The following is a 15,256-nucleotide window of genomic DNA, read 5'->3' as shown; positions in this document are numbered from 1 at the left end:
GGGTGGAGGTCCCTATCCCAAACAGAGGATCCGATTCAGGAAATGTTGTATTTCTAGTCGTAATGTTGGTAAGTTGACGTTGCTCTTATATCCAATAGTTCTTCCCGGCTGTATGTAATAACACTTAAGATTTGCTGTGGTAACAATGTAAAAACTAAATACTGCATAGTTTCCTAAGAGAAAAGAGGTGCCCATCTCTGTCGGCACCATCTTGTGTTAATTATGGGGTATTGTGTGTAGATTGATAAGGACATGTTTTATTTGATTTTATAGTAAGGCTGTAATGTAAACAAATGTGGAAAAGGTCTGACTTTCTGTGTATACACTGCCGTTCAACAGTTAGGGGTCACTTAGAAATGTCCATTAAAATAACATGAAATTGATCAGGATTACAGTGTAGACGTTGTTAATGTTATAATTGACTATTGTAGCTTGAAATGGCTGATTTATAGAATGTCTACATAGGCGTACAGAGGCTCATTATCAACAACCATCACTCCTGTGTTCCAATGGCACGTTGTGTTCGCTAACCCAAGTTTATAATTTTAAAAGGCTAATTGATCATTAGAAAACCCTTTTGCAATTATGTTAGCACAGCTGAAAACTGTTGTTCTGATTAAAGAAGCAATAAAACTGGCATTCTTTAGATTAGCTGAGTATCTGGAGGGTCAGCATTCGTGGGTTAGATTACAGGCTCAAAATGTCCAGAAACAAAGAACTTTCTTCTGAAACTCGTCAGTCTATTCTTGTTCTGAGAAATGAAGGCTATTCCATGTGAGAAATTGCCAAGAAACTGAAGATCTCGTACAATCACTCCATTTTGCAACACCCTGCCATACCCTGTGGACGGGCGCTTAATTGGAGCCAATTTCCTCCTACAACAGGACAATGACCCAAAGCACAGCTCTAAACTATGCAAGAACTATTTAGGGAAGAAGCAGTCAGCTGGTATTCTGTCTATAATGGAGTCACAGATCTCAACCCTATTGAGCTGTTGTGGGAGCATCTTGACCGTATGGTACATAAGAAGTGCCCATCAAGCCAATCCAACTTGTGGGAGGTGCTTCAGGAAGCATGGGGTGAAATCTCTTCAGATTACCTCAACAAATTGACGACTAGAAGGCCAAAGGTCTGCAAGTCTGTAATGGAGGATTCTTTGACGAATGCAAAGTTTGAAGGACACAATTATTATTTCATTTTAAAATCATTATTTATAACCTTGTCAACACCTTGACTATATTTCCTATTCATTTTGCAACTCATTTCCCTGTATGTTTTCATGGAAAACAAGGACATTTTCAAGTGACGCCAAAATGTTGAACGGTAGTGTGTGTATATATATATATATATATATATATATATATATATGTATATACATATAAAGACAATTTTCTATATATACTGTATATATATATATGTACATGTAGATATATATAGATGTATGTATATACAAATTTTTTTATTTTTTTTTATTTTTTATTATTATTATTATGTTTTCTTCTTGGGCCTCTCTAACTATATCTATTGTTTTTATTTTTGTTGTTGTTGTGTGATTTGGATTGATCCCCTCTACCACACGGAACCCCACTAATCTACTGACGGAGCGCAGGAGGTGGCTAACAACAGACCTCCATCCTATGCTAGCTTGCTACCGATGCCCTGGCTAGCTGTCTAAATCACCAACCAACCTCTCCACTCACCGGACCCTTTTGATCACTCGACTAAGCATGCCTCTCCTTAATGTCAATATGTCTTGTCCATTTCTGTTCTGGTTAGTGTTTATTGGCTTATTTCACTGTAGAGCCTCTAGTCCTGCTCACTATACCTTATCCAACCTATTAGTTCCACCACCCACACATGCAATGACATCTCCTGGTTTCAACGATGTTTCTAGAGACAATATCTCTCTCTTCATCACTCAATACCTAGGTTTACCTCCACTGTATTCACATCCTACCATACATTTGTCTGTACATTATACCTTGATGCTATTTTATCGCCCCCAGAAACCTCCTTTTACTCTATGTTCCAGACGTTCTAGACGACCAATTCTCATAGCTTTTAGCCGTACCCTTATTCTACTCCTCCTATGTTCCTCTGGCGATGTAGAGGTGAATCCAGGCCCTGCAGTGCCTAGCTCCACTCCTATTCCCCAGGCGCTCTCTTTTGACGACTTCTGTAACCGTAATAGCCTTGGTTTCATGCATGTTAACATTAGAAGCCTCCTCCCTAAGTTTGTTCTATTCACTGCTTTAGCACACTCTGCCAACCCGGATGTTCTAGCTGTGTCTGAATCCTGGCTTAGGAAGACCACCAAAAAACTCAGACATTTTAATTCCAAACTACAACATTTTCAGACAAGATAGAACTGCCAAAGGGGGCGGTGTTGCAATCTACTGCAAAGATAGCCTGCAGAGTTCTGTCCTACTATCCAGGTCTGTACCCAAACAATTCGAACTTCTACTTTTAAAAATCCACCTCTCTAAAAACAAGTCTCTCACCGTTGCCGCCTGCTATAGACCACCCTCTGCCCCCAGCTGTGCTCTGGACACCATATGTGAACTGATTGCCCCCCATCTATCTTCAGAGTTCGTGCTGCTAGGCGACCTAAACTGGAACATGCTTAACACCCCAGCCATCCTACAATCTAAACTTGATGCCCTCAATCTCACACAAATAATCAATGAACCTACCAGGTACCTCCCCAAAACCTTAAACACGGGCACCCTCATAGATATCATCCTAACCAACTTCCCCTCTAAATACACCTCTGCTGTCTTCAACCAAGATCTCAGCGATCACTGCCTCATTGCCTGCATCCGTAATGGGTCAGCGGTCAAACGACCTCCACTCATCACTGTAAAACGCTCCCTGAAACACTTCTGCGAGCAGGCCTTTCTAATCGACCTGGCCGGGGTATCCTGGAAGGATATTGATCTCATCCCGTCAGTAGAGGATGCCTGGATATTTTTTAAAAATGCCTTCCTAACCATCTTAAATAAACATGCCCCATTTAAGAAATTTAGAACCAGGAACAGATATAGCCCTTGGTTCTCCCCAGACCTGACTGCCCTTAACCAACACAAAAACATCCTATGGCGTTCTGCATTAGCATCGAACAGCCCCCGTGATATGCAGCTGTTCAGGGAAGCTAGAAATCATTATACACAGGCAGTTAGAAAAGCCAAGGCTAGCTTTTTCAAGCAGAAATTTGCTTCCTGCAACACTAACTCAAAAAAGTTCTGGGACACTGTAAAGTCCATGGAGAATAAGAACACCTCCTCCCAGCTGCCCACTGCACTGAAGATAGGAAACACTGTCACCACTGATAAATCCACCATAATTGAGAATTTCAATAAGCATTTTTCTACGGCTGGCCATGCTTTCCACCTGGCTACTCCTACCCCGGACAACAGCACTGCACCCCCAACAGCAACTCGCCCAAGCCTTCCCCATTTCTCCTTCTCCCAAATCCATTCAGCTGATGTTCTGAAAGAGCTGCAAAATCTGGACCCCTACAAATCAGCCGGGCTAGACAATCTGGACCCTTTCTTCCTAAAATTATCTGCCGAAATTGTTGCCACCCCTATTACTAGCCTGTTCAACCTCTCTTTCGTGTCGTCTGAGATTCCCAAAGATTGGAAAGCAGCTGCGGTCATCCCCCTCTTCAAAGGGGGGGACACTCTTGACCCAAACTGCTACAGACCTATATCTATCCTACCGTGCCTTTCTAAGGTCTTCGAAAGCCAAGTCAACAAACAGATTACCGACCATTTCGAATCTCACCATACCTTCTCTGCTATGCAATCCGGTTTCAGAGCTGGTCATGGGTGCACCTCAGCCACGCTCAAGGTCCTAAACGATATCTTAACCGCCATCGATAAGAAACATTACTGTGCAGCCGTATTCATTGATCTGGCCAAGGCTTTCGACTCTGTCAATCACCATATCCTCATCGGCAGACTCGACAGCCTTGGTTTCTCAAATGATTGCCTCGCCTGGTTCACCAACTACTTCTCTGATAGAGTTCAGTGTGTCAAATCGGAGGGTCTGCTGTCCGGACCTCTGGCAGTCTCTATGGGGGTGCCACAGGGTTCAATTCTTGGACCGACTCTCTTCTCTGTATACATCAATGAGGTCGCTCTTGCTGCTGGTGAGTCCCTGATCCACCTCTACGCAGACGACACCATTCTGTATACTTCCGGCCCTTCTTTGGACACTGTGTTAACAACCCTCCAGGCAAGCTTCAATGCCATACAACTCTCCTTCCGTGGCCTCCAATTGCTCTTAAATACAAGTAAAACTAAATGCATGCTCTTCAACCGATCGCTACCTGCACCTACCCGCCTGTCCAACATCACTACTCTGGACGGCTCTGACTTAGAATACGTGGACAACTACAAATACTTAGGTGTCTGGTTAGACTGTAAACTCTCCTTCCAGACCCATATCAAACATCTCCAATCCAAAGTTAAATCTAGAATTGGCTTCCTATTTCGCAACAAAGCATCCTTCACTCATGCTGCCAAACATACCCTTGTAAAACTGACCATCCTACCAATCCTCGACTTTGGCGATGTCATTTACAAAATAGCCTCCAATACCCTACTCAACAAATTGGATGCAGTCTATCACAGTGCAATCCGTTTTATCACCAAAGCCCCATATACTACCCACCATTGCGACCTGTACGCTCTCGTTGGCTGGCCCTCGCTTCATACTCGTCGCCAAACCCACTGGCTCCATGTCATCTACAAGACCCTGCTAGGTAAAGTCCCCCCTTATCTCAGCTCGCTGGTCACCATAGCATCTCCCACCTGTAGCACACGCTCCAGCAGGTATATCTCTCTAGTCACCCCCAAAACCAATTCTTTCTTTGGCCGCCTCTCCTTCCAGTTCTCTGCTGCCAATGACTGGAACGAACTACAAAAATCTCTGAAACTGGAAACACTTATCTCCCTCACTAGCTTTAAGCACCAACTGTCAGAGCAGCTCACAGATTACTGCACCTGTACATAGCCCACCTATAATTTAGCCCAAACAACTACCTCTTTCCCAACTGTATTTAATTTTAATTAATTTATTTATTTTGCTCCTTTGCACCCCATTATTTTTTATTTCTACTTTGCACATTCTTCCATTGCAAAACCACCATTCCAGTATTTTACTTGCTATATTGTATTTACTTTGCCATCATGGCCTTTTTTGCCTTTACCTCCCTTCTCACCTCACATTGTATATAGACTTGTTTATACTGCATTATTGACTGTATGTTTGTTTTTACTCCATGTGTAACTCTGTGTCGTTTTATCTGTCGAACTGCTTTGCTTTATCTTGGCCAGGTCGCAATTGTAAATGAGAACTTGTTCTCAACTTGCCTACCTGGTTAAATAAAGGTAAAATAAATAAATAAATAAAAAATATATATCACCTCTATATAGCACCTCTATATATCTATATATAAAGACAATTTTCTATATATATATATATATATATCTTACGAACAGAAACTTAGATTGTTCGTACGCATAGAAAAAGTGTGATTTTTCGAACAATCCTGAGCGTCGTACTCACACCCACAGAAAATAACCCTTGATAAGGGTTTGACTCCTTGTTGTCCCCAGTCCACCTGCACGTGCTGCTGCTCCAGTTTCAACTGTTCTGCCTTATTATTATACGACCATGCTGGTCATTTATGAACATTTGAACATCTTGGCCATGTTCTGTTATAATCTCCAACCGGCACAGCCAGAAGAGGACTGGCCACCCCACATAGCCTGGTTCCTCTCTAGGTTTCTTCCTAGGTTTTGGCCTTTCTAGGGAGTTTTTCCTAGCCACCGTGCTTCTACACCTGCATTGCTTGCTGTTTGGGGTTTTAGGCTGGGTTTCTGTACAGCACTTTGAGATATCAGCTGATGTAAGAAGGGCTATATAAATAAATTTGATTTGATAAATACAAATTGTTCTCAGCATCAGTGCTCGTCCATGACTTTGACTATTTGCATTTCAAAACACCCCTAATGAACCATGTGGTCAACATCAGCCATTTAAATCTGGTGGGAATATACAACGCCGTACCATGAAATACAACGGCACAACCAAAAATAGGCTAAGAAAACCACTTTGCCCAGACTGAAGTAGAGGTGCCAGTGTCAGACGGAGGCCCAGACTGAATTAGAGGTGCCAGTGTCAGAGACGGAGGCTCAGACTGATGTAGAGGTGCCAGTGTCAGAGACGGAGGCCCAGACTGAAGTAGAGGTGCCAGTGTCAGAGACGGAGGCTCAGTAAAAATAAATCACGGCTACAAAGAGCGGACCATTAGGAAACAAGTACAGTGCCTTGCTCTCTGCGCTTTTAACGGACCTCTGAGACTATCACAGTGCAGGTGCATTTATACGGAGACTTGATTACACACAGGTGGATTGTATTTATCATCATTAGTCATTTAGGTCAACATTGGATCATTCAGAGATCCTCACTGAACTTCTGGAGAGAGTTTGCTGCACTGAAAGTAAAGGGGCTGAATAATTTTGCACGCCCAATTTTTCAGTTTTTGATTTGTTAAAAAAGTTTGAAATATCCAATAAATGTCGTTCCACTTCATGATTGTGTCCCACTTGTTGTTGATTCTTCACAAAACAATACAGTTTTATATCTTTATGTTTGAAGTCTGAAATGTGGCAAAAGGTCGCAAAGTTCAAGGGGGCCGAATACTTTCGCAAGGCACTGTATGTCTGCAATTTAGGGTTGGGTTAGAGTCAGGCTTAGGGTCAGGGTCAAAGTCAGGGTTAGGTTAGGGTCAAGGTTAGGGTCAAGGTTAGGGTCAGGTGAGGGTCAGAGTCAGGGTTAGGTTAGGGTCAGGGTTAGGGTCAAGTTAGGGTCATAGTCAGGTTAGGTTTGGGTCAGGGTTAGAGTCAGGGTTAGGTTAGGGTCAGGGTTAGGGTTGGGTTGGTCAGGGTTAGGGTTGGGTTAGTCAGGGTTAGGGTTGGGTTAGTCAGGGTTAGGGTTGGGTTAGAGTTAGGGTTGGGTTGGAGTTAGGGTTGGGTTAGAGTCAGGGTTAGGGTTGGGTTAGAGTCAGGGTTAGGGTTGGGTTAGGGTTGGGTTAGAGTCAGGGTTAGGGTTGGGTTGGAGTCAGGGTTAGGGTTGGGTTAGAGTCAGGGTTAGGAACAGGGTCGGGGTCAGGGTTATGGTTAGGAACAGGGTCAGGGTTTGAGTCAGGGTTATGGTTAGGAACAGGGTTAGGGTTTGAGTCAGGGTTATGGTTAGGAAAAGGGTCAGGGTTAGGGTTGGGGTTATGAACAGGGTCAGGGTTTGAGTCAGGGTTATGGTTAGGAACAGGTTCAGGGTCAGAGTCAGGGTTATGGTTAGGAACAGGGTCAGGGTTTGAGTCAGGGTTATGTTAGGAACAGGGTCAGGGTTTGAGTCTGGGTTATGGTTAGGAACAGGGTCAGGGTTTGAGTCAGGGTTATGGTTAGGAACAGGGTCAGGGTCAGAGTCAGGGTTATGGTTAGGAACAGGGTCAGGGTTTGAGTCAGGGTTATGGTTATGGTTAGGAACAGCGTCAGGGTTATGGTTATGGTTAGGAACAGCGTCAGGGTATGAGTCAGGGTTAGGGTTAGGAACAGGGTCAGGGTTTGAGTCAGGGTTATGGTTAGGAACAGGGTCAGGGTTTGAGTCAGGGTTATGGTTGGGAACAGGGTCAGGGTTTGAGTCAGGGTTATGGTTAGGAACAGGGTCAGGGTTTGAGTCAGGGTTAGGGTTATGAACAGGGTCAGGGTTTGAGTCAGGGTTATGGTTAGGAACAGGGTCAGGGTCAGAGTCAGGGTTATGGTTAGGAACAGGGTCAGGGTCAGGGTTTGAGTCAGGGTTATGGTTAGGAACAGGGTCAGGGTTTGAGTCAGGGTTATGGTTGGCAACAGGGTCAGGGTTTGAGTCAGGGTTATGGTTAGGAACAGGGTCAGGGTTTGAGTCAGGGTTAGGGTTATGAACAGGGTCAGGGTTTGAGTCAGGGTTATGGTTAGGAACAGGGTCAGGGTTTGAGTCAGGGTTATGGTTAGGCACAGGGTCAGGGTTTGAGTCAGGGTTATGGTTAGGAACAGGGTCGGGGTCAGAGTTAGGATTATGGTTAGGGTTAGGTTTCGGTTTAAGAACAGGCTCAGGGTTAGGGTTAGGGATAGGGTTAGGGTTGCTCACCCAGCGATGTTGGATATGGAGATGCTCTTTGACAGGTTGGAGCCGGGGAAGGGTATGATGGAGGTATGTCTTCGGGAGGGAACAACCAATGAGGAGTGGTCTTCTGGAGACAAGATGGCTGACCAGGGTCTCTCCCTCGATGCACCCGCTGTGATGTCATAAGAGAGGGCCAGCGTTAACAGAGGAATGCGGTAGGATGGTATTGGGTTACGTCCCACATGGCACCCTAATCCTTACATAGTGCACTAATGTTGACATCCAGCCCTGTGGGACTCTATAGGGACCAGATACATCCAGCCCCGTAGGACTCTATAGGGACCATATACATCCAGCCCCGTAGGACTCTATAGGGAACAGATACATGCAGCCCCGTAGAACTCTATAGGGACCAGATACATCCAGCCCCGTAGGACTCTATAGAGAACAGATACACCCAGCCCCGTAGGACTCTGTAGGGAACAGATACATCCAGCCCTGTAGGACTCTATAGTGAACAGATACATCCAGCCCTGTAGGACTCTATAGGGAACAGATACATGCAGCCCTGTAGGACTCTATAGGGAACAGATACATGCAGCCCTGTAGGACTCTATAGGGAACAGATACATGCAGTCCTGTAGGACTCTGTAGGGAACAGATACACGCAGCCCCGTAGGACTCTATAGGGAACAGATACATGCAGCCCCGTAGGACTCTGTAGGGAACAGATACATCCAGCCCTGTAGGACTCTATAGGGAACAGATACATCCAGCCCTGTAGGACTCTATAGGGAACAGATACATCCAGCCCTGTAGGACTCTATAGGGAACAGATACATCCAGCCCTGTAGGACTCTATAGTGAACAAATACATGCAGCCCTGTAGGACTCTATAGGGAACAGATACATCCAGCCCTGTAGGACTCTATAGGGAACAGATACATCCAGCCCTGTAGGACTCTATAGGGAACAGATACATCCAGCCCTGTAGGACTCTATAGGGAACAGATACATCCAGCCCTGTAGGACTCTATAGGGAACAGATACATGCAGCCCTGTAGGACTCTATAGGGAACAGATACATGCAGCCCTGTAGGACTCTATAGGGAACAGATACATCCAGCCCTGTAGGACTCTATAGGTAACAGATACATCCAGCCCTGTACGACTCTATTGGGAACAGATACATGCAGACTTGGATTGTATTCTGACTGGTTAACACCAACAGATCTGGGACCAGGACAAGGCTGTGGTGGCTCTGGTTAACACCAACAGATCTGGGACCAGGATAAGGCAGTGGTGGCTCTGGTTAACACCAACAGATCTGGGACCAGGACAGGGCTGTGGTGGCTCTGGTTAACACCAACAGATCTGGGACCAGGACAGGGCTGTGGTGGCTCTGGTTAACACCAACAGATCTGGGACCAGGACAGGGCTGTGGTGACTCTGGTTAACACCAACAGATCTGGGACCAGGACAGGACTGTGGTGGCTCTGGTTAACACCAACAGATCTGGGACCAGGACAGGACTGTGGTGGCTCTGGTTAACACCAACAGATCTGGGACCAGGACAGGGATGTGATGACTCTGGTTAACACCAACAGTATGACTATTGAGTATATTTAAGATGGACTCACGGTTTAACCCTCGTTTTGGTCTCCGGGTGACAACAGGAATGGTGGCTGAATCTGGAACTGCAAACTGCTGTCTGGGCAACTGGAGGGAAAACAATCCAGGACTTCAGTAGTGTAAATAAGTTCATGACCTTGATGTCCTGTATGCTACTCATCCTATTGGCTGACAAAATGATCTAGTACATAAAAACATGATGTTCTTGTAGGCTACTCATCCTATTGGCTGACAAAATGAGCTAGTACATCAAAACATGATGTCCTTGTAGGCTACTCATTTTATAGGCTGACAAAATGGTCTGAAAATAGTTTTAAATACAGTTTTTCCTTACCTTCATCTTCACCTTGGCACAGACAGGCAGGCTTTCTCTACAACTCTTATGAACATGTGAATTGCAATCTGAAAAATACAAAATAAAATGCAACTCTAAATCTTAAAGTAAAAACTTCAACAGAATAATCTTCCAGGGGAGTTCTTTCATGTGTTATGAACTGTGACTGGGGAGATAGACTGGTCTACAGAACCAGAGAGTTGGACTGGTCTACAGAGTTGGACTGGTCTACAGAACCAGAGAGTTGGACTGGTCTACAGAGTTGGACTGGTCTACAGAACCAGAGAGTTGGACTGGTCTACAGAGTTGGACTGGTCTACAGAACCAGAGAGTTAGACTGGTCTACAGAACCAGAGAGTTGGACTGGTCTACAGAACCAGAGAGTTGGACTGGTCTACAGAACCAGAGAGTTGGACTGGTCTACAGAACCAGAGAGTTGGACTGGTCTACAGAGTTGGACTGGTCTACAGAACCAGAGAGTTAGACTGGTCTACAGAACCAGAGAGTTGGACTGGTCTACAGAACCAGAGAGTTGGACTGGTCTACAGAACCAGAGAGTTGGACTGGTCTACAGAGTTGGACTGGTCTACAGAACCAGAGAGTTAGACTGGTCTACAGAGTTGGACTGGTCTACAGAACCAGAGAGTTGGACTGGTCTACAGAACCAGAGAGTTGGACTGGTCTACAGAGTTGGACTGGTCTACAGAGTTGGACTGGTCTACAGAACCAGAGAGTTGGACTGGTCTACAGAGTTGGACTGGTCTACAGAACCAGAGAGTTGGACTGGTCTACAGAACCAGAGAGTTGGACTGGTCTACAGAGTTGGACTGGTCTACAGAGCCAGAGAGTTGGACTGGTCTACAGAACCAGAGAGTTGGACTGGTCTACAGAGTTGGACTGGTCTACAGAACCAGAGAGTTAGACTGGTCTACAGAGTTAGACTGGTCTACAGAACCAGAGAGTTAGACTGGTCTACAGAACCAGAGAGTTAGACTGGTCTACAGAACCAGAGAGTTAGACTGGTCTACAGAACCAGAGAGTTAGACTGGTCTACAGAGATAGACTGGTCTACAGAACCAGAGAGTTGGACTGGTCTACAGAACCAGAGAGTTGGACTGGTCTACAGAACCAGAGAGTTGGACTGGTCTACAGAACCAGAGAGTTAGACTGGTCTACAGAGTTAGACTGGTCTACAGAACCAGAGAGATAGACTGGTCTACAGAACCAGAGAGATAGACTGGTCTACAGAACCAGAGAGTTGGACTGGTCTACAGAACCAGAGAGTTGGACTGGTCTACAGAACCAGAGAGTTGGACTGGTCTACAGAACCAGAGAGTTGGACTGGTCTACAGAACCAGAGAGTTGGACTGGTCTACAGAGTTGGACTGGTCTACAGAACCAGAGAGTTGGACTGGTCTACAGAGTTGGACTGGTCTACAGAACCAGAGAGTTGGACTGGTCTACAGAGTTGGACTGGTCTACAGAACCAGAGAGTTAGACTGGTCTACAGAACCAGAGAGTTGGACTGGTCTACAGAACCAGAGAGTTGGACTGGTCTACAGAACCAGAGAGTTGGACTGGTCTACAGAACCAGAGAGTTGGACTGGTCTACAGAGTTGGACTGGTCTACAGAACCAGAGAGTTAGACTGGTCTACAGAACCAGAGAGTTGGACTGGTCTACAGAACCAGAGAGTTGGACTGGTCTACAGAACCAGAGAGTTGGACTGGTCTACAGAGTTGGACTGGTCTACAGAACCAGAGAGTTAGACTGGTCTACAGAGTTGGACTGGTCTACAGAACCAGAGAGTTGGACTGGTCTACAGAACCAGAGAGTTGGACTGGTCTACAGAGTTGGACTGGTCTACAGAGTTGGACTGGTCTACAGAACCAGAGAGTTGGACTGGTCTACAGAGTTGGACTGGTCTACAGAACCAGAGAGTTGGACTGGTCTACAGAACCAGAGAGTTGGACTGGTCTACAGAGTTGGACTGGTCTACAGAGCCAGAGAGTTGGACTGGTCTACAGAACCAGAGAGTTGGACTGGTCTACAGAGTTGGACTGGTCTACAGAACCAGAGAGTTAGACTGGTCTACAGAGTTAGACTGGTCTACAGAACCAGAGAGTTAGACTGGTCTACAGAACCAGAGAGTTAGACTGGTCTACAGAACCAGAGAGTTAGACTGGTCTACAGAACCAGAGAGTTAGACTGGTCTACAGAGATAGACTGGTCTACAGAACCAGAGAGTTGGACTGGTCTACAGAACCAGAGAGTTGGACTGGTCTACAGAACCAGAGAGTTGGACTGGTCTACAGAACCAGAGAGTTAGACTGGTCTACAGAGTTAGACTGGTCTACAGAACCAGAGAGATAGACTGGTCTACAGAACCAGAGAGATAGACTGGTCTACAGAACCAGAGAGTTGGACTGGTCTACAGAACCAGAGAGTTGGACTGGTCTACAGAACCAGAGAGTTGGACTGGTCTACAGAACCAGAGAGTTGGACTGGTCTACAGAACCAGAGAGTTGGACTGGTCTACAGAACCAGAGAGTTGGACTGGTCTACAGAGTTGGACTGGTCTACAGAACCAGAGAGTTAGACTGGTCTACAGAACCAGAGAGTTGGACTGGTCTACAGAACCAGAGAGTTGGACTGGTCTACAGAACCAGAGAGTTGGACTGGTCTACAGAGTTGGACTGGTCTACAGAACCAGAGAGTTAGACTGGTCTACAGAGTTGGACTGGTCTACAGAACCAGAGAGTTGGACTGGTCTACAGAACCAGAGAGTTGGACTGGTCTACAGAGTTGGACTGGTCTACAGAGTTGGACTGGTCTACAGAACCAGAGAGTTGGACTGGTCTACAGAGTTGGACTGGTCTACAGAACCAGAGAGTTGGACTGGTCTACAGAACCAGAGAGTTGGACTGGTCTACAGAGTTGGACTGGTCTACAGAGCCAGAGAGTTGGACTGGTCTACAGAACCAGAGAGTTGGACTGGTCTACAGAGTTGGACTGGTCTACAGAACCAGAGAGTTAGACTGGTCTACAGAGTTAGACTGGTCTACAGAACCAGAGAGTTAGACTGGTCTACAGAACCAGAGAGTTAGACTGGTCTACAGAACCAGAGAGTTAGACTGGTCTACAGAGATAGACTGGTCTACAGAACCAGAGAGTTGGACTGGTCTACAGAACCAGAGAGTTGGACTGGTCTACAGAACCAGAGAGTTGGACTGGTCTACAGAACCAGAGAGTTAGACTGGTCTACAGAGTTAGACTGGTCTACAGAACCAGAGAGATAGACTGGTCTACAGAACCAGAGAGATAGACTGGTCTACAGAACCAGAGAGTTGGACTGGTCTACAGAACCAGAGAGTTGGACTGGTCTACAGAACCAGAGAGTTGGACTGGTCTACAGAACCAGAGAGTTGGACTGGTCTACAGAACCAGAGAGTTGGACTGGTCTACAGAACCAGAGAGTTGGACTGGTCTACAGAACCATAGAATTGGACTGGTCTACAGAACCAGACAGTTGGACTGGTCTACAGAACCATAGAATTGGACTGGTCTACAGAGCCAGAGAAGTGGACTGGTCTATAGAACCAGAGAAGTGGACTTTTCTACAGAGTTTGACTGGTCTACAGACCTAGAGAGTTGGACTGATCTACAGAACCAGAGAAGTGGACTGGTCTACAGAACCAGAGAAGTGGACTGGTCTATAGAACCAGAGAAGTGGACTTTTCTACAGAGTTTGACTGGTCTACAGACCTAGAGAGTTGGACTGATCTACAGAACCAGAGAGTTGGAGTGGTCTACAGAACCAGAGAGTTGGAGTGGTCTACAGAACCAGAAAGTTGGACTGGTCTACAGAACCAGAGAGTTGGACTGGTCTACAGAACCATAGAAGTGGACTGGTCTACAGAGCCATAGAATTGGACTGGTCTACAGAGCCAGAGAGTTGGACTGGTCTACAGAACCAGAGAGTTGGACTGGTCTACATAACCAGACAGTTGGACGGGTCTAGAGAACCAGAGAGTTGGACTGGTCTACAGAACCAGAGAAGTGGACTGGTCTACAGAGTTGGACTGGTCTACAGAACTAGAGAGTTGGACTGGTCTACAGAACCAGAGAGGTGGACTGGTCTACATAACCAGACAGTTGGACGAGTCTAGAGAACCAGAGAGTTGGACTGGTCTACAGAACCAGAGAGTTGGACTGGTCTACAGAACCAGATAAGTGGACTGGTCTACAGAACCATAGAATTGGACTGGTCTACAGAGCCAGAGAAGTGGACTGGTCTACAGAACCAGAGAAGTGGACTGTTCTACAGAGTTAGACTGGTCTACAGAACTAGAGAGTTGGACTGGTCTACAGAACCAGAGAGTTGGACTGGTCTACAGAACCAGAGAAGTGGACTGGTCTACAGAGCCATAGAAGTGGACTGGTCTACAGAGCCAGAGAAGTGGACTGGTCTACAGAACCAGAGAAGTGGACTGTTCTACAGAGTTGGACTGGTCTACAGAACTAGAGAGTTGGACTGGTCTACAGAACCAGAGAGTTGGACTGGTCTACAGAACCAGATAATTGGACTGGTCTACAGAACCATAGAATTGGACTGGTCTACAGAACCATAGAATTGGACTGGTCTACAGAGCCAGAGAAGTGGACTAGTCTACAGAACCAGAGAAGTGGACTGGTCTATAGAACCAGAGAAGTGGACTTTTCTACAGAGTTTGACTGGTCTACAGAACTAGAGAGTTGGACTGATCTACAGAACCAGAGAAGTGGACTGGTCTACAGAACCAGAGAAGTGAACTGATCTACAGAACCAGAGAAGTGGACTGGTCTACAGAACCAGAGAAGTGAACTGGTCTACAGAGTTGGACTGGTCTACAGAACTAGAGAGTTGGACTGGTCTACAGAACCAGAGAGTTGGAGTGGTCTACAGAAGCAGAGAGTTGGACTGGTCTACAGAACCAGAAAGTTGGACTGGTCTACAGAACCAGAGAAGTTGACTGGTCTACAGAACCAGAGAGTTGGACTGGTCTACAGAACCAGAGAGTTGGACTGGTCTACAGAGTTGGACTGGTCTACAGAGCCAGAGAGTTGGACTGGTCTACAGAAC

General features: G+C 46.0%; 1 protein-coding gene across 3 annotated transcripts in view; it reads right to left on the bottom strand.

Annotated features, from left to right (window-relative positions):
* LOC116359630 (A-kinase anchor protein 13-like) overlaps positions 1–15,256 on the bottom strand; it is a 92,674-nt gene that overhangs the window by 65,378 nt on the left and 12,040 nt on the right. For all 3 annotated transcript variants that reach the window (XM_031812657.1, XM_031812658.1, XM_031812659.1), the window contains exons 3-5: positions 10,136–10,203; positions 9,810–9,888; positions 8,194–8,341 (exon numbers count right to left, since the gene is read on the bottom strand). In XM_031812657.1, coding sequence (XP_031668517.1) covers positions 8,194–8,341; positions 9,810–9,888; positions 10,136–10,203 — 295 coding nt within the window. The remainder of the gene's footprint in view (positions 1–8,193; positions 8,342–9,809; positions 9,889–10,135; positions 10,204–15,256) is intronic.

This window comes from Oncorhynchus kisutch, unplaced genomic scaffold (assembly GCF_002021735.2).
Source record: "Oncorhynchus kisutch isolate 150728-3 unplaced genomic scaffold, Okis_V2 Okis03b-Okis08b_hom, whole genome shotgun sequence".
Taxonomy (NCBI): domain Eukaryota; kingdom Metazoa; phylum Chordata; class Actinopteri; order Salmoniformes; family Salmonidae; genus Oncorhynchus; species Oncorhynchus kisutch.
The sequence above is the reverse complement of the archived record's forward strand: the minus strand, read 5'-3'. Positions and strand labels throughout refer to the sequence as shown.